General features: G+C 41.6%; 1 protein-coding gene across 1 annotated transcript in view; it reads left to right on the forward strand.

Annotated features, from left to right (window-relative positions):
• APCDD1 (APC down-regulated 1) overlaps positions 1-22,381 on the forward strand; it is a 28,198-nt gene that overhangs the window by 629 nt on the left and 5,188 nt on the right. Inside the window, exons 2-3 of the mRNA XM_027890451.1 lie at positions 9,301-9,484; positions 10,391-10,922. Coding sequence (XP_027746252.1) covers positions 9,301-9,484; positions 10,391-10,922 — 716 coding nt within the window. The remainder of the gene's footprint in view (positions 1-9,300; positions 9,485-10,390; positions 10,923-22,381) is intronic.

A 22,381-nucleotide genomic window follows, 5' to 3' on the forward strand; every position in this document is an offset into this window, starting at 1 on the left:
AGTGCGGGGCGGCTGCCTGCGGGCCTCGGCCCGTGGGGCGGCCCGAAAAGCCGGCTGGATTGCGAGGTGGCCCCAAAACCTCGCTGGTGGGCGGGGGCAGAGGGTGGCGGGTGGGCGCGCTTTCCCCTTGTGGCCGTGGGCACTGGGTCCCATCTGCTCGGCACGGGGAGCAGAGAGGACCTGTCTCCTGGCAGAGGAGCGGTCCATGTGGATGGCGGGGCAGGCAGAGACCCCGCTGGCTCTGCGGGCAGCCCTGTGCTGGCGGGACCCCCGCGCAGCGGAGCGGCGGCCGGCCGAGGTGGGTGAAGCCGCGCCTGAAGAGCCCCGCTCCAAAGCGAGTGTCGGCGGATTATGTTGCACGCCTGTGACTGCTTGGATGGAGCAGCTGGTCCGGGTGCTTCACACACAGTTTCTTTACTCACCTCCGGGCGAGGGCGGGCTCTGCCGAACTCCAGGGAGTTTCGCCGAGACGCCCTGCGGGGTCCGCGTTCCACCGCTTCTTGGGAAGAGATCTTTTGCCATGGAGGTATTGTCTGGAACGCCTCTGGCAGCAGAGTGTGCCAGCCACCGGGGCTTATGCCTAGCTAAAATTGTTTTGCTGCAGAGCACAGAGACTCCGGGTGTTACTGCACACAGTCTCGCTTTGACAGTCTCTCAGTTTAGCCCTGGACTGACATCTCTGAAACTGCACAATAGGCAAAATTTTAGTCAGAAAAGTCAGCCTGTTTAAACTTAAAAGTTCAGATTGGAAATCCATTTTTACACACTTAAACAAATAACCCATCTTTCCAGAAACTCAGTGTGCTTCAAGAGAAACTTTTGAAAGGGAGGCTGTTTAATGAGCTGCTTAAGCATGTCTAACATTTGGCAGCCAGATTTGAAAAATCTGGGTACGGTATCTTTCTGAAAGTGTGACTCAAGCTACTCAGTTACAGCATCGTTTTGAAGAGTTTTCATAATTCTGAAGTCCTTTGTAGCATCCAGCATTCTTCAGTTAAATTTCTTAGGACCCCAAGCTTACTCATAAAAATAGGATTTTTTTTTTTTTTTAACTGTTACAATGCAAGTGACCTACATGGATTCAGTGGGATATCTCTGAGCTGGGGCAAGGATTTCAAAGCTATTCCTGGGGTTGATTTTGTGGGGTAGGGATTGTCTCTCTCTGTGTTTGTACAAGTGCTAAGCACACAGATGGTATTTAATAAATAATAAAGAGCATGGGCTTCTGATGGTGTATTTTGTTTTGAGAAAGAAAGAGGAGGAGACCCCGTTCCCCAGGAGGGGATTTTATACCCTTCTCACAGCTCAGCTATGAAATCCGGAGAGCACAGAAACGTGTTTAGCTGATCCAGACCTGACGGGATGCCAGAGGTGTTCTTTGAAACTCTGTGATCTGAGATGTAGAAGTTGAAATGGGAGGTTTGAAGTTAGAGGGTAAAGAGAGGAGGTGTAATTACAGGGTTGGACTCCCTGGCTCATCTGCTTGGAATTACAGAGCAGAGCTGAACCCTGGCTGGAGCAGGAAACAAATCAGGGCCAGTGATCAGATCAAAACAGCAGCTGCCAAAAGAGGATGAAGAAGGAAAATCATCTATTTCTTCCATCTGCAGTTGTATTTCACCAAAAAAACATAAACCCGAATTCTTGTAGAAATATATAACTCACTACCTTGTACATAAAGAAAAACACCTTGTTAATGTAGCTGTGCACAGTTTGGATCAGAGTTGCAAGTGTTTGGAAACTACTGCCCTCCTACAAACTTGAAAAATATATCAGTGGCATATAATGCACTGAAATGTAGCACGTGTAAATGTACTTACCCTGTTAGCTTTAACTTGGTCTAGAGCTATTCCTTCCATACCATGGAGTCAATAGAAGCATCTTTGGGTCAGCGGCTAGCCCAAATTGGTAATAAGTAAGAATAGCCAGCAATCCCAGGGAATTGCAGTGTTAAGCGTCTTTACAGCATGTGATGTTTTCTTTTTGCATTTCTATTGCATGTGGCAATTAAAGGGTTAAAATCGATTGAGTGTGGGTGCGTGGTTAAGGATTTTTAGGGCTTAAAGCTTTGTAACGCAAGTTAAAATGTCCTGTAAGGCTAAAGCTCCTGCTTTCATTACATTAAGATATGCCGTCTTTAACATCACTGAATCAAAGTTTGGAAAAACTTGTCCTCATTCATCAAAAACCTGTATAGTGTCATTAAAAAAAAAAAAAAAAAGAAAAAGAAAAAAAAGGTTTGCAACTGGAAGTTGTCCATTATCACTGTTTTCTTTGCTTAGACAAAAAGCCACAGAAGTTTCAAATGTCAAAGACTAAGATCATTCAGGTCCAGAAAACCTGATTAATAAGAGCTACATTCAAGTGAATTCAAAACAGCTTTGGCTAATTTCTTTTGTAAATGTAAACTTTTTTATTACAAATGCAGATGCAAAAGAGAAACTTTAGTCTATTTCTGATTATGCTACTCTTAGAGTAATGAATTAGAAACTTTAAAACAATTAGGTGATAACATCATGGAAATGGTTCTAATAAAAACGAGGAAGACAGGACTGACAGGCTTTTCAGAATGAAACTTTATGCTTTTAAAAGTTCTCTGGCAATATTGCTTAAGTTAGTTACAAAGAAGTGTTTTATTTCAAAACCTTTTCAGGTAAGTAATAAGTAAATACGTCAGAAGATATAAATACCCATAGCCATAAAATGAGCATATACTGTGCTCTGTGCAAAAGGCATATGTGACCTGTTGCCTCAGTTAAATAATGCATTTCAAAATCTGGAAGACAATAAGAGAAAAAGATGAGAGGGCACCCCGCTTTGTTGTAAGACTTCTAGAGTTTGCAGAGAGAGTTAGAAGATGGACTCAATTTTGTTCACAATTTTGTCAGTGTAAACTCTTTCACTCATCTTTGTAGCTTGACTGGGGGCTAACAGTGGCAAGATGTAGAGGTCATCAACAGAAAGGGTAGTGGTTTTTTATGCTTTGTAGGGTGCCTGTGGGAAGTAGGCTGTCACGTGATGGGGCCCAAAACTAGCCTCAACCACACTAAAGGCAAATACCTTGAGCTATTCAAATCAAGAGTAATATTTTATTATTGAGGTGATGCTTTAAGCCGATAGAGAGTAGTATTATATGTAGTGAGGATTATTAGCATTGTCTTTACTCAGGCACAAGTCCCATTGAAGTTAGGGGCAGTTCTGGAATAAATCCCAGTGCCAAGGTGTGGGTGGAGGACAGGGCATATGTCTCTGATAGATGTTTCTTTCAAAGAGGGAAAGACCAAACTAGCACTTATATTGAAGTGCACTGACATCCCAGCACTGCACCCACTCATGTTGGTGGCAGAGTTCCCACTGCCCTGAAGGGAGATGAGCTTTAACCCTGCAGGGTTTCATAAACAAGCCCACACTCTAGGCAGTGCTGTTTCACCTTGCTTGGGTAGCAGCAGCCATCCTAATTAAGACTTTACACTAAGTAGAGGTATACAGGCTTTTTGCTTGGTTCTCTGACCTCTTCCGAGATGGGGCACTGAGTAAGGACTGAACTGTAGGGACCTCTATGCTGGGCCTTTCAGCTTGGGGGGAGTTACCTTTTAGCTGTACCTTCTAAATATACTTTAGATCTCTCCTCAGGATCTTCCATTCTCTGAAACATTCAGTTTGTGTCTCTTTGGAAGCTGTATGTGGAAACTCTGTATGCACAAGAGAAGCAACAGATACATGTGAAAGGAAGTCATTGTCCTGTCTGCTTCCATGGCCATAAAACCCGGCTTTCCTCTCCCAACCCTTTTGTTTGTAGTAGCTAATTTAGGTCCCAGTCCTTCGAGAACTCTTTGAAGTTTCAAGTGCAGGGAAAACACTGGTAAACACAGATCAGGGCTTGGAAACAGGACATTATATTCTCCACGGCAATTATGTAAGTTTGCTGTAGCTAAAGGCCTGTCATGGGCATTATCTAACACTACCCCACATCAAGAAAGAGAGTAATCCAAATGTCTGTTTATTTAATTGTGCAGGGCAACTGCCCAGATAAGGAGAGCTATAAAGTTAATCCAACCAATTATTCTTTATCTGTTGTAAGGTTTTTCAAGTTTCAGGCAAGTTCTAACTTGAAAAGAGATTGCTGAAGGAGTAAAGCATGAATATTAAAATGTTTCTGTCAGAGATGAAGCCATCGCATATTTTGAACTTGTGCTATCACTCAGGGTTGTTTTAATTCATAATAAAATTGTGCTTGTCTGTATTTGCCAGAAGTTAAAAAAAAAAAAAAAAAAAAAAAAAAAAAAAAAAAAAAAAAAAAAAAAAAAAGAAGTGGTTCCTGCAGAGCAATCCCAGCCTAAATCCAGGTTTGAATCCTAATTTCAGGTAACATATATTCACCTATTTAGCAAAGGATGAACCTGCTGAACACCTGGTAGCTTTGAAATTGGTTTGAATCACTACACTTGGACATGTTTGAAGCCATGGCTTAGATTCTGGTAGAGGTGTTCATTAAACTGATTAAATCTAAACAGGTTAAGATTTAAGATTATTTGCCTTACACTTTAGCAGTCTGGCATAGCTGTGAACAGAATTTGGCCAGGGTGTTTAGGCACGAATTAAATTAAAACTATTTGTGTTGAAGCACAACTCTACTTATCATTATCTTTGTTGCAATTGTATTTGCATACTATGTTAAAGAAAACCAAAACATTTATTCTAGCAGCTTGCAGTTTTTTGCATAAATGTTGGCGGAAAGTTTTGCCATAACCATTTTTGAAACACGTTTGGGTAACAGGCTGCCAACAGATTGCCCTTTTAAGATTTGTATTTTACTCGCAGCTACGTGCAGAAATCTTTGAAGAACTTGGAAGTAACCTATCTTCCCTTAACAATTATTTTTATCTTGAATGGTTGTTCCCACATCAGATAGAGGTTTGTAAGCGAACCTGAGAGCCCGAAGCCCTCTGTCTGGTGTGGTGCATGCTCCTATCCATGTCTTACTGGAGTGGCAGCTGTACAGACCTCCACTCTCCCACTCTGATGGATGTTGCATTCTTCCCCTGTAAGGTGTGGTCTGTGAGGGCCTGGGCAGGGATCCCCAGTGAGCTGTAGCACCTCTTATACTGTATTCAATTACTTTGATGCTAAAGATGTGACCTACACTGCTAGAGCTTGATTTTGAAAGAGAAGCTGTATATCAGCTCACCATAAAATGCTTTTATTTTGCTTTGTTTTTCTGCCTGGCATTTCTGATGGATTCTGGAATTTTCATTTTCCTTTTGGACTTGATCCTTTATGAAAACAGACACTGTGGAGTGGGTGATACAATCGTATGATCTCTGGTTGTGGTCTAACTAAAATGAGAGCCAACCAGAGGCTTCACAAGATTACTGCTGTTGGTCTCATTTTTTGTTTGTTTGTTTGAAGTCTGTCACACTTTTGAGTAATAACATGGTGGGTGGATTTTGTTTTTATTTTTTTTAACAAGTGGGTAAGATTTCTTCACAACACACAAAAATTTAAACAGTAAGTCAGAGTCTTAGATATTCTCAGTTGAGTCTGAGATGCTCAGTCATGGAGATACTGAAAGCTACCATCTGTCAGTGCTGTAGGGAATAGCGGACTTGGATCTCCTTGAATGAAAGTAATGGCTCCAACTATGTTGCAACTGCATCTATGCTCCAAAGTGGGCTTCTAAAGACTCATTAAATCCTTTTCCCAGTTTCGTGAATGCCTGTTTTAACCCTGAGCCTTCCTGCAATGTCGTGTTTAACATGGCCAAATGGATCTTTTAAAATTAGTGACATCATCCCTGCAGGACCTAATTTTTGCAGAACAAAACCTCATATGCACTGCCAAGGATGGAGCAGGGGGACACTGCACTGCTTCTGAGCACCTGCTGTGAGGAAAAACACAGGAAGATGATGTTTGGTTTACTGCTCTGTGTGGGAAGCATATCTCCAGTCTTGTGTTTGATCTGCAGATGGCACAAGGGGAAGTTGCGTCTCCTTTGTATGGCAGTTATATCTACAGGCATATGTCAGTAATTACATAAGTGTTGAAATGATTACTTTGTAAGGAAGAAGTTTGTGCTAAATTAAGTATTTCCGTGCCCCAGCAAAGCAAACGTAGGTAAAGGTCCCATTGCTGTCAAGACTGTATTTCGTATTCTGATATTCGGGTTCCTATTGATATGATGTTGCTTAGCATTACTGAGAGCAGCCCAGAGGAGAAAGACTTTAGGGTCTTGCTTGATGAGAAGCTCAGTATGTCTTGGGAATGCATGCTCGCAGCCCAGAATGCCAAATGTATCCTGGGCTGCATCAAAAGCAGCATGGCCAGAAGGTTGAAGAGGGTGATTCTGCCCTTCTGCTCTGCTCTGGTGAGACCCCACACCTCAAGTACTGTGTCCAGCTCTGGGTTTCCTAACAGAAGAAGGATATGGACCTGTTGGAACGAGTGTAGAGGAGAGAAAAGAAGATAATCAGAGGGTTGGAGCACCTCTCCTGTGAACACAGTCTTAAGAGAGCTGGGGTTGTTCAGCCTGGAGAAGAGAAGGCCCTGTTCTAGTAGCATGTGTCCTTGCCCATGGTCGGAGGGTGTGGAACTCTATAAACTTTGTAGCTTCCAACTCAAACCATTCTCTATGATTCTATGTGTGTGTTTTCTACATCTGTCCCTCTGTCTCTGCAGCCTTCATTTTGTTCTCATGCCAGTCTTGATTACCTAAACTTGTTCTGGCCTTCATTTGTCACAGTTGAATGAACAGAGTGCCAAACAAATACCCTCTTTTCAGGTAGAGGTCTCTAAGGCTATTGATGCGAATCTCTCTTCAGTTCACTGGTTGCAAGTTATCATGTGCAAGTTGCAGACGGAACTATGTACATGTAACATGGAGAGCTGGGACACAACTGCTTTTTGAGCTTTATCAAGGAGAAGACACTGTATAATACCACATAAAGTTTGACTCCTTTTCAAGAACTCATTCTTTTCATTATTTCCTTCAGGGAATAATTGAGAATGTCTAATGTGGTTACTGTGTTTTCTTCTTTGATATATGCACATATAAGATGGTATCCTCCCACAGAAGGATTTTTGCTTGAAGAAATTAAATGCCTAAGTATGCTTACATGAATAAATCATTTCTAAGTGCATCTGTATTCATGAATCATATGACATGAGCTAGGCAAAATACAGCTGCTTAAAAGCAAGTAGTATAATAAATATGCCTTGGAAATAGTCACTTGAACAATTTCAAAACCTCCTCGTGGTGGCAGATTTCAAATACTTAACAGCTTCAAGAGGAAATGTAAATTTTCAGTCTTTTCCAGTATGAGATAATGTGTCTGCAGGAGACATCCTGTTGAAAGTTAGCACTTGGTGGCTACAACCTTTACCAGGTACCTTGCAGGCAGTGTCAGATGCTCTGAGCCTGTGTAGTCAGCTCAAGCAGAGCATTACCCTGCCTTGGCCATACCATTTCTGATGCTGGTTTACTGTTTCTGGCTGCAGAACAGGAGTTGTTTGGTGCTAACATGAGTGGCTCTGTTCAGCAATGTGAAAATACCTGAGAAGCCTTGACTTCCAGAAAGGGAGAAATACTGACCCCCTGAAAATCAAGCTTCTTGGAAGGGCATCTCGGATAGCATGCTCAAATATCAAAGCATCCCTAGTATTTATTACCCTTTAGAAAGCAAGGCCATAAATTCCCATTCACATTGAAGAATTGTTTGTAACCTGCAACAAAGCTACCAGATTTTCCAGTAGACTTTGAGAGGTTGTATTCATCAATCTCATTAAATCTCGGAATAATTTGGTGGTGAGCACTGTTTAGATTCAGGTATTTATTGTATTCTTTCTCATTGTTCTTTACCCTGTCTACTGGATAAGTCCTTGCCTCTGTTTAGCTTAGGAATTGCCATTTTTAAATGGCTGACATGTATTTATATTTTTAACAATGCCATTTTCCCAGGTGTTACCCAGGTTTCTTCCAGAAGTACTAAGACCTAGCCAACATAATGAATCACTGACACTTGTTTTTTTGTTTGTTTGTTTGTTTTGGAATAGGAAGTGGCAAAGGTTTAAGACAGTGTCTTTTTAATATCAAATGATATTGACTTTGTTTATTTGTGTGTAATTTCTGTAGCAATGCTGCACACTGCCCAAGCATGTGCCCAAGTGTCTGCATGGGGTCTGGGACATGAAGTGTAGGATCCTGTCTTAGGTGGCTCAGCACAGTGTAGGGTTGCACCATACACTGGTGATCCCCAACAGTGAAGTTTCTGAGCCTGGTCATCTAAGAAGGCACCAGAAAAGATGGGGATCAATCCCAGACTCTGCTTCTGGGAGTATGTTTCAGCAAGACGTCCCTTTCCTGAGATGGCTGCCCCAACTTTCCAGGCACTCAACCAACTGCTCCATCCACGCCATATCCATTTTCTAGCCCTCTGGTACTCAAATTCCTTCTGGCAATGTAACACGGTTTTCAACACTTTATGTAAAGGTTCATGTTTGTCACCTTTTAACCCCTAGATGTGTGTTTTTCTTTTGATCCATGTTTTCAAACATATCTAAGAGGAGGCTGTGCCTAAAAGAGTAAAGACACATTCCTTTTGAAGCTGTGTATTCATTTTGTTCAGTTAATATTTTGTAAGAGAACATGCTGGTGGATTTTGCATGTATACATTACTAGAAACCAAAATTACTGTGTGCTGGAGATAAAGTTAGCTTTTGAAATTCTTTTTCCCCTTTAAAATAAAAATAGTAGAATCTGCCTTTAATTGACCACCTCAGACATCACAGAGGCTTCCTGTGTGCAGAGGCTTTGCTTTTAATATCTGTTTTCCCTTGACTTTAAAAGAGTAGTCTTTATTTGCAAGTTTATTATAGAAGCGTTCAAATGAGAGGTGAACTGAAACTGCAAAGGCTATGTCTGGACCTGGATACAACTTTCTATGAGTTTGAAGGTCCAGGTTTTTGACTGTCCTGACCAGACATTACAGAGGTGTCTATAAAATTCATTTTCAGAGCCACATCTCCTGAGTGTGGAAACATAACACTTTGGTTCAAGTGTATTTGGTCCCTAGTGTATTTTGTAAAGTAAATTTATGTAGTGGAATATTAGTGGTCTGACAGAAAGGGAGAGCTTCCTGTGGTTTGGGTTTTTTTCAGATGAGAAAATAAATGTAAACAGTATTTGTCCAGAAACTTAACAATGCGAACAAATGTTATTCAACTCAAGATGTTCACAGTCTCCTTTATCATGTTGAAGCCCTTCTCAGGAGGGTCTAATGATATAATTTACACTTTCTATCACAGGGCTGGGAGAAGGTTCTGCTCTTCTTCACCCAGACAGCAGGTCCCACCCTCGGTCCTTGGAGAAGAGTGCGTGGAGGGCTTTCAAGGAGTCACAGTGTCATCACATGCTGAAACACCTTCACAATGGAGCTCGGATCACTGTGCAGATGCCTCCCAATATTGAGGGCCACTGGGTCTCTACTGGGTAAGGAAAGATAAAACAAGATGTTGGAGATGGGGAAGAGAAGAGGGTGAAGGAGCAGAGAGGGAAGGGTAAATATTCCCACTTTAAGCCTCAGGGGAAATATTTTCTTTAGTATGGTGTTGCTCTAAATTCCAGATGCTCTCTATTTGCTTATGCATAAAAGGAGAAGGAGTAGCATTATGTACATTAGAATAGCATGCTATAAAGCTGTCTTGATTAATCAATTTATTGTCTGGATTTTAAACAGCATGCTGTGAAATATCTTTAAATCTCTCTTTGAATAGGAAGGAGCCTACCAACTTGTCAAAGTGGATGCTTATTCAGACATGACATTGTACTATATTTGTCTGCATGCATTAGATCCATTGAATGAGTACTTATTTTCAGAGCATGTGTCTAGCACAGGTTTTATTAGCAAAAGAAAATTAAGGAGCTGTATTTCACTAGTTCTGTAACTCTTTATACATGATGACTTGTAATTGAGAGAGCCTTTTTGCTTCCTGTGTCTCAGTAGACAGTATTCACATGCTCTTCTGAAGTGACTCTTAGTAGGAAAGACTGGGAGAGGAATAGATGTTTAAAAGGCTGCTACTTTTTTCAGTGAAGAATTGAGTCACATGGTAGTCCTAAACAAAAAGAAAAAACAAAGCATGATTCAAAAGTATTCAAACCTAGAAGATAAAGCCTTTAGATATGATCACATGAAGCAGTGCATTAACAGCAGCAGAGGGAATTATTGATTAATTGTCAGGCCACAGATGACTAGTTCCTGTTTACTCCCACTCACGCCGGGGGGGGGGGGGCATTAGCACCCAGGTGTCTCTGGGTACGGGTCTTGTTGTCTGTAGTGTACATGATGTGCCACCTCGCTAAAATTTTCTTTCCACGCTTTCTTTCTTCCCACAGCTGCGAAGTTAGAGCAGGCCCAGAGTTCATCACAAGATCTTACAGGTTCTACCACAATAATACTTTCAAGGCCTACCAGTTCTATTATGGTGGCAATCGCTGCACAAACCCCATCTACACATTAGTTATACGTGGCAAAATACGCCTCCGACAGGCGTCCTGGATCATCCGAGGGGGCACGGAAGCTGACTATCAGCTGCGCAACGTACAGATCATATGCCACAACGAAGCAGTAGCCAAAAGATTGGGTGAGTTGGTGAACCACACGTGTCCTGGATTTATCCCAGAAGACAGTCCCTGGGAGCAGGATGTGAGCTACGATTTGCTGAGGGAAGAGAATGGCTGTGAATGCACCAAAGCTCTGAATTTTGCCATGCACGAACTCCAGCTGATCCGTGTGGAGAAGCAGTACCTGCACCACAATTTAGACCACCTTGTGGAGGAGCTATTCCTCGGAGACATTCACACTGATGCTGCTCAGAGGAGGTACTATCGGCCCTCTAGTTATCAACCTCCCCTTCAAAATGCCAAGGTAAGTGTGTGTGTGTGTGTGTGTGTGTACATATGCCCTCTTTTTGAGATACTGGTGGCAAAGCCCAAATTATTCAGTTCTTCTGAGTGTTGTAACCTAAAAAGTAGATGTGCTTCTAATATAAGTGGTCCATTGCAGCCTTACCGATGATGTAGCCAGTTAACAAAAGATCACAGAACTTATTTTGTGAGAATAGTAACTTTGCTGTGGTTTATGTGACTGCATTAAATATGCAAAAAAGATGTCTGGTGAACTGAGGCCATTAAAGGCCACTCTGAAGATGGGAATCAAAAACTTGTAGGCAGAGATGGGAGTGGATGGCCGGACCGTGGCTGTAGGCTAGCAGCTGAGAAGAAGGTTTCATATAAAACTGAGAAAGGAGAAGAGGAACAGGCATCAGTGGATGCTTATATAGCTGTGGGAGTGCCAGGGAGAGAGGAAATTGAATTCCATCAGCGTATGAAGGTTGGGCAATCCATAACCTGAAGAGGAGAAGAGGAAATTGGAAGGGGCAGCATGAAGGGTAAAAAAACTGATGGGCTGTGCAGGTCGTGGATCCAGATGCAGGCATACACATTAATGAAATGAGAAACAGGTGAATTTTGAATGGGGCTGTAATTCCATTTGATAATTCAGTTTTCAAAGGGGCCTCAAAGTGCCCTCCGCTTCACTAGGAAGTGATCAACCCATAGTAAGCTAAATAAAACTCAAACAGAATGAATAGACACTGATGGCCTGTAGCAGGAAGGCTGTCTATAGATCTTTCCTGGTGACATTTCAAAGGCAGGCAGCAATTGGAACCACATTGCCAGGTGCTGCTGCCGCTGTTGGTGTGCTCCAGCTGGGTGCTGCCACAGCATCACTTCCAGCTAATGGGTTACCACCATTTTTAATCACCTACTCACAAACAGTTCAAAAATCAGCTCCAGCTTATCAGCAATAGCAGGAAACACACCAGGGGAAGGGAGAGTTTTGATGAAAAAGCCTTGGCTTTCCTTTCCATTCTAAACCATGTGTTGTGTCTGCCTTCTGTGAACATTAAATTTCAATAGTTCAGGACCTTATGTGATCTGCCTTTATTAATTGTTTTATAGCCTGCCCTAGGGATCATTTTAATCCACAGTCAACTGTGTTTCTGTATCAAAACTGTTGCCATTTCTGTCATCTTTATGCTCTCTTCAAGTCACCATGGGCAAATTTGAATTTTCTTTTTAAACCTATTTATCTTCCCGAAGTAGAGAGTTTCAGCAGGAGCAGGTGAACCACAGCACAATCCTCATCAAAATTTTGATTTTCTTTAATTAATTAAATAAGCATGTCAACTTTCACTTTACTTATTTGGGAGTGAGGGTTCTTTGCTAAATCTCTTCCCTGAAGGTATCTGCTGATAGAAATTATCAGACACCAGCTATACTGTATCTGCTCTAGAAAATATTGTGCATCTTTTTCTGACCACATGAAGAGAGACAAAATCTTGATTTAATTCACTGTAGCTGAGTATTTTTTCTGGTCTAATCTACTTGTCTTATTATGGGCTGATAGATAATGTAGTAAATGCCTACACTTCTACCTTGTAGTAATTTCATTACAGTCAGAACAGTCCAATATACACTCAGCCAGCTTTATGAAATTAGGCTTGTCATCCAGGTCTGCTGTAATTTTAGGACAAACTGGTAGTGATTCTCCTGCCTATCTGTTCTGCTACTGTAGCATCTCTTTTCCCCTCTAAAATATAGTGCCTTTAAAATACAATTCTCAAATTTAAGGGGTCAAATCTTGCATAAAAGGCCTGTTTCTTTTGACAGGTTAGCTAAATAAACAGTGAAAGCACTGATACTCTCATTTATGTTCGCAAAGCCCAATATTTCAGGCATGATCCAATCCATTCTGACATGAATGGGTGACACCTCTACGTAGAAGAAAAGAGCAGGCTCAGCCTGCCTGCCTGAGTCACCCTACACACTGTTACCCTGCAGCCCCAAATGTCCAGATGGTCCTGAGCACTCCAATCGGGAGAGCCTGCAGTGTGGATCACAGGGGAGGCTTCCATGTCATATATTTACAAGAACTGGGGGAAAGGAGGAGTGATTTTTGGCAACCAACTCTTGTCAAGGCTGAATCATTGAGGCTGAATTTATGACACTGGAAGCCCATTCATAACAGTACTAATGGTGACAGAAAGTGCCAATACTGTACAAAGCACAGCTTAACTCAGAGTACATCCAAATACATACAGATTCCAGCTCTCCATGATGAAACTGAGTAGTTTAATAAATGGGGCCCCCAGGCCGTGACTTGCAGGCTACTGCTCAACTCCCATTTTGGCCAATTATGACTTCTGGCGAGTTAGATTACTTCTTTTTCTCCTGCAGGCATTGTCTGCATGGTCTGCTTGGTTCCTACAATGTATGTATAGCATATATAAATATATATATATATATGTATAGCATCTGGATTGCTGGAATACCAGTCTCAGCTGGAGCCTTCAATGGCAAAAGATGTGTAGGTGTAACACAAGTTTTGAGTGTGCAACAATGCAGCTTCTCTTAATGTTTTCTGGAAGGTGCCTCATGCTCAGATTTGACATGAGATGTCTTTTCTCTCAGGGGGATCTGGGCCTGCTTGTACTAGGCTTTCAGTGCGATATAAACACCAATACCCCTAAACAATGAACCTTTGCCTTAGCTGCCATGAAAGATCCCAGGGTGTTGATTTGTACCTAACCGTGAAGTCCTTTATACCAGCAGGTTCTCAACTCGGCTGTCTGACCCAGTGTTTGCCAAGTGTAGGAAGAATAGTAACAGAAGTGCTTTTTTTTTTTAAAGAAAAAGGGTCCAGGCAAACATACCGTTGAAAGGTTATAACCCTTCTTTTTTGAACTCTTTTCCTTTTCTAATTGTTGCTCCACTGGGACCCAGCTGAAAATGAGTTTAAATGCTAAATTGAGTTTAAAACTACAAGTCACAGACTCCTCTGGAAACTGGACACCATGAATAAATAGAAACGTTAAATCAACTTGTTTTTTTAAGGTTTCCACAGTCATACCAAGAGGCTGGGGAGGCCAGGAAATTGCCTCTGAAGTGAATCAGGTGTATTGTGTGGAATCTTTCATTTAAGGCTTTTTTCATTTCCTTTTTATTTATTTATATTTTAGACTCATAAAGGCCTGCCTAAAATAAGTTAAGAGGATTCACATTTTGAGTTAAATTTATAGTTAAGCCTCTATATAGAAGAAAGTTCCACCCAGCTCAGGAGTTTACACAGCCTGTAAATTGGATGTGGTAGCCACATTCATTACTTGTGTGGTTGAAATGAATGGTAATTAAAAGCAAATGATTGCTGGATATGTTAGGAATGCCAAAGCCACATGATCAGGACTTTAAGCAAATACAGTTGGACCTTATCCAAATTCCTGCAGTGATTTCACCACAGGATGGTAAATCAAAAGGGCTGTCCAAAAACCAGACAGCTTTATGCTGAGCTACAAATCTGAATAAATTCAGAGATTACAGTATCTCAAGTGTTCATATAAAATCAGGGAGCTTTTAAAAACATATAATATGTCATTTCTTAAGGCTTTACAAATTCTCTTAGATAAGAGCATACCTTTAACAAATTCCTCCCATAAAATACATGGAAGTTCCTGAGGGCAAATGATGAATAGATCACTATATAGATTTATCTTAGCTGCTTCCTAACCTGGCTCAAGATATTAGTTAGGACTGGCTGATGAATGGAGATAAACATCTTTGATGTCTCTTGGCGTTGCAAGTGTATCAAGTGATTCAAGCTATTGCCCATGAAGCTTCTTCAGTCAGCCTGAGAGAGCACATGGGTGGAAAGGGCAGGCTGGGGAAACTGCTTGGCCATCATTGTGCGTACTACAAAAAAGGTTCCTGATTAGGATGACACCAAGGAGGCTGCATGATTAGTTGTAAAATCACAAATGTATACAGGGCTTGTAGCGTGAAGGAAGGCTTGAATGCAGTATTTGTTCACTGTGCAGCACAGAAGATGTTTTCAGAGATGTCTGCTCCAAACTACAGAAAATGTGTGCAAGAGCAGATCTGGGAGACTTATTTCACATGTAATTGCCTCAGTAATATTGCTTTGTAAACAAAGAACTCCTTGTGTTATTCTATCATCTGGCAGAGTAACAGGAAAGATCAGAGCAGGACCATGATGACCGGTCATTCTAGTTAGATCATTATTTGGGAATAAGGCCGGAATTATCTGGAACATCACAAGAAGCCTAGAAAGTGCCAGGATAACCTTCACTCTTTGTCATGCTCAAACATTTCCCTTGAAAATGTGATTCCAGTGGATTAGTTGTCTATTGCAAGTTTATTCACCTCTGGGAGATGCCTTCCAGCAGTAACTGGCATTTGTAGCTAATACAGATTCAGTGTATGGAGACTGGTGTTTGGGCTTTCCTTTAGCCAGGTGGTGAAAGAACAAAGTGTGCAAAGTTTTCTGTGCTTTTCAGAATTTGAGTCTTCATCTCTTTGAAACGCAGTGACTTCATCTATAGGGGAATGTTACGTACTTGAGGAGCTCACAGGGACATGCAATCATAAGTTAATAAATAGATGTTCAACATGTGAAGCACCTTAAAGAAATATGTGAAACATTATCTCAACCAAAAAGTAAAATTTTGGCAGACAGAACTCCTTTGTTTGCCTGAGTAGTGCCACTAGACTTTTTGGATTAAGCCAAGACTTGAAGGGTTCCTTTTGTTCATTATTACTTGAAAAAGGTTCTTGGTTGGGGAAATTGTGGGGGGGAGCAAAGAAAGAATATTCAGAAGAATGTTCAAATAGTTAAATTCCAGGTTTATGAACAGTGACAGTGTGTGTTGTGCCCTGCAGAGATGAGAGAAGCAAACAACTTCTAGCTGAGGTTGGTCCTTGCCGTGCTTGGCAGCGCTGTCGGCTGTGGCCCGAGTGCTCCTTTGAAGCTGCCACATCTGCACTTGCCACTGTCTGTTCTGCAACTCCAGTAAAAGCCTGCCCCAACACAAATGCAGTAACACACATCAAAATTAACTATTTAGTGTATCTAAACTACTGACACCTTCTTTATGGTTGGCATCTAAGCACAGTTGCTTTATCTTTTTGTGAAAGAGAGGGAGGACTCACTGGTAATATTGCTTCATGGTTCAAAGGGCTATATAAGTTGCTTTTTAAAGGCATAATAAACACATAAGGCAGCTTTATTTGGGAATACTTTATTCTTGAAGATGGACGTTTAAGATGTCCCTTCGGGTTTTCCGGGAAATATTCTTTGTTAATACTTCATAAAACATTCATGTCACCATAATTTAGTAGCATTTAAATGGGGTAGATGACATGCAAGCACATCCATCTGAGAAGTCTGGTTTTCTCTTTGTTCTTGTCTTTTTTTCCAGGCTAAAGTAGTTTACACCAGAAAAAAAAAAAAAAAAACCAGAAGACTTTTGCATTTCATGTTGATCGTGTTTATTTCAGTTTTATTCAGGGTTGTGCAACAGAATCAAATCATAGATCAGACAGTTGTGTAATGGTAGTGCCTTCAGATTCTTTCACTATCTTTCCCTTCATAAGAGCAGTTAATAAAAACCATTCCTCAATATCTTAGAATATATGGTACACATTTGCAGATAAATCTGAGCATATCTCCACCCTCCTTCCTGCTTGGAGCACCTCTGCTCCCCAGCAAAAGAAATCCCCATCTGACAACCCTGTAAAGGAGTTACCATTCTCTCTGGCATTTTACTTGCTTCAGGATTTTTAATTAAAGTTTTAAATCTTTGTTATTCTTCATTCTGTTTGGCAGGCTGAATTATAACTGTGTCAGCCGTGCTTCTCAACTCCCCAGAGCCAGCCTAATGCACATTAGTCAACTCAGCTTCATATGAGGTCATGGAAAGCCTGCAGATTATCACTTTTGCAGTGGAGAGAGTTTGTGGCCTTTTGTTAAAGTGTTGTCTTGGTCTGCAGTTATCTGGAGTGGTGGAGGAGCGAGCTTGATATTATACTGAGCGATTCATAAAGGTCTCCCTCCCATGGACTTGGCTCCTTGGCACTGTGAAGCAAAGCCATCCAACTTTTTTTGTTGAGCTGGAAGCATTTCCTTTAACTGATGTTCTCCCAAGAGAACATTTCCATTTATACTCTTCCTGGGAGCATTTGCTGACTGACACTAAAACCTAGTGCCTGGTTTTCTTAGGTGGTGAGGTTTAAAGCTTCCTGACCAGGCATGCCTCATTCCTGTCCCATCTAGCCCTGTCCGTGACGTGGTATTCGGGTGGGTCTGCAAGATCATTGCTAAGCATGGCTTTTCTTTCCCCTCTTCTTCAGTACTTCATCCCTCACAGTAGTTCGTGCATTCACGTGGCAGGGGTTTCCTACCCCAGCTTTTGTGACTGTTGGATCCTCCAAGATCCCTGGGCCACCGGTTAGATCTGTGCTGCACACACAGTTCAAGCCTGAGCCCATGCTTGAGGAAACCCAGTGCCTGCTCCCTCACCTCACATCGCCCTGCAGCGAGGGTGCAACATGCCAGACCCAGCCATGTGCTGTGTGGCATAGCCAATGCCAGATGGCCACAGAATCCACCCTAAAAGGGAAGCCCCCGATGCAAGAGCAACCTGACCCTGTGAATAACCAGAGCCTGGGCTTCCTCCTGTGGGCTCCACAGCTTGATCAGGACCATCTTCCTCAGTGATGGGAGGGTGCAGAAGGGAGCTGGGATGAGTGCTGGGGATTTTGCTATCCCTTGCTTCTCACCCTACTGTATAGGTGCAGCCTGTCTACCTTTTCCAACCATGAGTGAGACGTGCTTCTGGGTTTTGGCTTGACACTGCCATTGCTGGGGGACAGAGGTGAGTGAGGAGTCCTATGTTGGCCCAGACGATTGCAAAGAACATGTGCTTTCCATCTTTCTGAGAAAGAGCTGATACCTGAATCTCTTAACCTGGTTATGGAATGGGAAGGATGTGTCCACTGTGCAGCAGCTCAAGATAAAAGAGGAGAGACAATTTCTCGAATTTCTTTGGAAATCTGCTGTGCAATTTCATTCATGTTTAAAGACTTTGCAGGTTTAAAACAAACTGCTACTGAGAAAAGGAACTGGGATCACCACTTCATGGAATTATCCTTTGCTTTTTTTAGCCCTGGTCAGCTCTGAGGAGCAGTAGTCCTACATCTGCCCCAACATCAGGCCTCCTATAACAGCAGCTACCATATTTTTAGATGATTTAGGACCTTACTATACATTGCTACCTTCTATTATTTTTGTCTTCTTACTGTATCTGGTCCAGTAAAATACCAACAATTTGCAACTAGAAAAGACAACAGAGAGAGCCTGACAGAAAATGGTCCAAATTCTCCATAATATGGAGAATAAATACCAAAAAAAATCCCTAAAAATGCTTTTCTCATTTTTTTGAAGAGAAATGTTTGATTCACAGAGAAAAATTGAATACCTGAAAACAAAATTTTGCTTCATATCTCTTTTCCTCCAGACTGTGTATACTTAATCAGATATTTAGCCATGTCCTTTTAAAAATAAGAATCTAATTTAAATTATCACATTAATTTTTCAGTCTGTTCTGCTAAGAATTTACTGCATCTCTCAAACTCTTTAAGTAGTCTGAGCAATGAATCTTCCCTTAAAAACCAGTATGTTATAGTTGAGATAATGTTAGTTTTCATTATGTAAATAGGCAAACATCAGAATAGTTATCTATTGTAATTCTTCTGGAGAAAGGTTGAGTTACGATTGGAGCTGTTTCAGACAAGAAGTATTTACAGACACATTTTCAAGATATAAAGGGTAACTAGACATATAGGGGAGAGAGCAAATATGTTTGAACAAGGTGTGCAGTTGAAAAATAACTAGTTTTTCATCCTCCCCTTTACTATTAGTGCTTGTTTGCTTTGTCCCTAAGTACAACCTGCAGTACATCCTGCAGGTCCTTGCCTCCAAATTAAGCACTGATTTCAGTTTCTGATTGAACCCTAAGGAAAGGGCACATTTTCTGTATGTTTGGAAAATGGTTTGGTCCATAGATCCCTTATTCTCTTAACAACAGCATCGAAATACAAAGGCATTCAGAGAAAAGTAGAACACCTTCCAAAAACATCTTTCTAGGTGTAATTCAAAGCTCACTTCACCATTGCTCCGAGAGCATCCCAGTTGTATGATAGTTTTTTTGCCTTGGCCATAAAAAGCACCATGAATTTATTAAAGGCAAATTAATCCTAGGCAGCCACAGAAATCTATAGAACTTAAGAGAAAATTAAACTATGCTGGGAGGGTTTATGTTTCTGAGTATCCACAGCAATTGGGAAAAAGATCAAGGGAATCTCATCCTTGTTTACTTTTTTTTAATAGAAACCTCCCTGCTTGGCTTCCAGAGCTCTCTGGCCCTGTTACCATTTCAGCTGAGACAGCAGGAGGGAGGGATAAGGAGAAATGTCGGTGGAAATCTTCAGATCACAAGCTATTTTCTCCACAACTACAAGAGCTGAGTTTCCAGCTGGAGATTCAGGCTTGTTTCAGCACACATGGCTTAGTTCAGAAATTGGCTTTAAAGAAACACCCAGGAGGGTGAGGAATTGGGGCACTGTGGGTTTGGCTCTGCAGAGCTGCAAGGAGGTACCCATCATGGGAAGGGATCTTCCAGCCATTTCAGGGGCCAGTCCTTCAAGCAAGACCCCACTATTAAAAATATTGCATTGTACACCTAAGATAATCAAAACATAGAACAGATGGTCATCCTGTCCGCTGCTCATTTTATTGCTTTTTAGTTTATGTCATGCCCAAATGAGTTTTTTATTAGAGAGTACTTAATCGTGTTTGGACTCGAATGTCCTCTGTCTCTGTTCCCTATTTTCTTTGAACGTCTGTTTTTAGAAAATAATCTTTCCCTGAAACACATGGAAAGGGAGTGATTTGCAAAGCCACAGCTAGTGTAATTAAGATCCAAGAGCAGCTGACCTAAAAAAGGCAAGAGGGAAATATACAGTCAATTGTTAAACATAAATTACTCCAAAATTAAGTCAAATTGCCTCATAACAAAACTAGATCTTTCCCTTGTCCATTACTCAGGCAAAAATCATGCCGAGGGAGTTTGCACGCGGCATATTCTTCTACTAAGAAGTTTATAACTTCGTGAAAGATAGTATACTTCCTAGAGTTTCCCAAAGGAGCCACCTCTGCTCACAGTATAATGCTAGCCAGTGTAGTTTTATGTTTTGGGAAGTAGCTCCTTCTTATACCCTAAGACATAAACCCACCTCTGATAAAGAGAAAGGGGCTGCTTGTGGTTATGAATTGGTTTCCACTGTGGAGCTCAATGGACCTTCTTCTGCCCACTCTGGCACTGGCCACAGTCAAGGGACCAAGCGGCTTCAGGTGTTACCAGTCACCATCTTCTGCACTCCCAGAATGATGGAGAAGACATCAAACTGTGAGAATACTCCTGCCCAGCATCAGAACCTTGACTCATAATACCCGTGGGTTTTTTATGGTATAGAAGAGAGATGAAACTTAAGAATCACTGCTAGAAGAATAGCAAAAAGAACCTCTATGCTTGATAGTCCTTTCTGGTTCCAAAAAAGTAAAAAAATAATGCTTTTGCAAACAGGATTGATTGCAGATCTTCATCTTGTCCATCCACTAGACCTGAGAAACAGCAGAGGAACCCCATAGCCAAGGGTTTACCAAGAAAGACAACAGGCTGAGTTTCTGTTTGGTTTTCTTCAGATTTTGAACAAGGGCAAGAGAAATCACTGGTTTCCAGGTTAAATTGTCTTGGCTCAAGAATTGTTTTTGGAATACAGGCTCCTGAGAAGAAGATGTGAATATAAACCAAACCACCTTACTGCTCTGCCAGGGTCTCCTCTGGGAGATAATAAAAGCTTTCAAATTTACTTCAATAGAGAAGGGACTATAGCAGAAATTGTCTCCTACTATTGACCGATTCAGCTTATATAAGCTATGTTTAAGTTTATAACACTGTCTTTGCCTTGCTTTCTGGCTTCACTTTATGTGAGTGGGGCAATCACAGTCATAAGGTAACTGTCATCAGTGCAGTTTATTAGCCTTCAATGTGTTAGGGAGGAGTGACACCAGTCTGCCTCATGGCAGGACAGCCACACTGGAGAAACGAGTGGTTAATAGGCACTGGCATCTTCCACAGAGCAATCCCTTGGTCTGGATCTCTGCAGGTGTCCATGCAAGGCAGTGGTGGCATCCTTTGGATGTTGATGTCCAGGAAGGAAAACTATTGTTTCTATTAAAATTCAAAAATACTTTTAGAATATAGATTTGTGCTAGCTTCACCAGTTGTGTTAAATCACTCCATTAAATATTCTTTGTATTTCACTAAGGTTCTAATAGCCCTTGCACCTGCTTGCAGAATAGAGCTGAAAAAATGTATCTTAACATTATTTAAAAAGCTCCACAGTGGGAAAGAAGTGCATCCACTTCAATTGCGTGCTGACACATAGCTCCCAGAAGATCATGTGTTTTGGGGTGGAAAGATCCTCTGGAGGTTACGAAGTCCAGCATCCTTCCTCCTCAGAGCAGGGCTGTTGGCCAGCACTGGTCCAGATCAACCTGAGCTACACCATTTATAGTTATTTTGCACATAGACCATTATTCTACATCCCAGGGATGTAGAACAGGGGACTTTTCATTGATTTCACTTTTGGTGAAAAAACTTTTGATGACTGTCTGGTCTTGAGTGGAGGCAAATATAACCCCTGTTTAATATGTGTAAAAGGGATATATTGTGAAAGTTGTATGTTGATTCTCTGAAGCTACCTGTGGTCATATCATATTACTGGAGAAACTCAGGTCACTAATGAAGACTGTGTGAACGTAACCCCTAAAGTGAGCTGTGAGCTGAAGGCAGTGAGTGGAGAAATGGTGACTCCATAGCGGCTCACATGGACTTTAAAGAGCAATGAATATGAACACTTATGTTGTGCAGAGATCTCAGAGAGACCTCAAAAAAGAGGGCTGGAAAGGGGCTCAAGGAAAAAGTATTTATATAAATCTCTCTTCCCGATGGCTGCATGGTGAGCTTTAGCTCTTAACTCAATGTGCTCTGAACTACACCTCAGGTAAATACCTCACAGCTCGAACAAGACAGATGTGAGTAACCCCCCCCCCCCCAGTGCTGTCTCCACTAAGGATCAAGTAGTGCCCTTGAGAGACGAAGGCACAAGCTGTCTATGTGGTCTTTGCCTTTCACTCTGAGTGTAAGCCCACTTACAGCTCAGAGCGCTGTCCCTCCACACCTCACCAGCTAAGTAGAAAGCCTCTACCATCAAGTCCTGAGATGTACACAGACAGCACATCACCGACCCAGACACCAGGAAAACAGAATCATAGAATCAGAAATGGTTTGAGTTGGAAGAAGACTTAGAGATCATCTAGTTCCAACCCCCCTACAAAGGATAGGGACA

Source organism: Empidonax traillii, unplaced genomic scaffold (genome assembly GCF_003031625.1).
Source record: "Empidonax traillii isolate 1590-97213 ecotype Southwest subspecies unplaced genomic scaffold, ASM303162v1 scaffold288:size648122, whole genome shotgun sequence".
Taxonomy (NCBI): domain Eukaryota; kingdom Metazoa; phylum Chordata; class Aves; order Passeriformes; family Tyrannidae; genus Empidonax; species Empidonax traillii.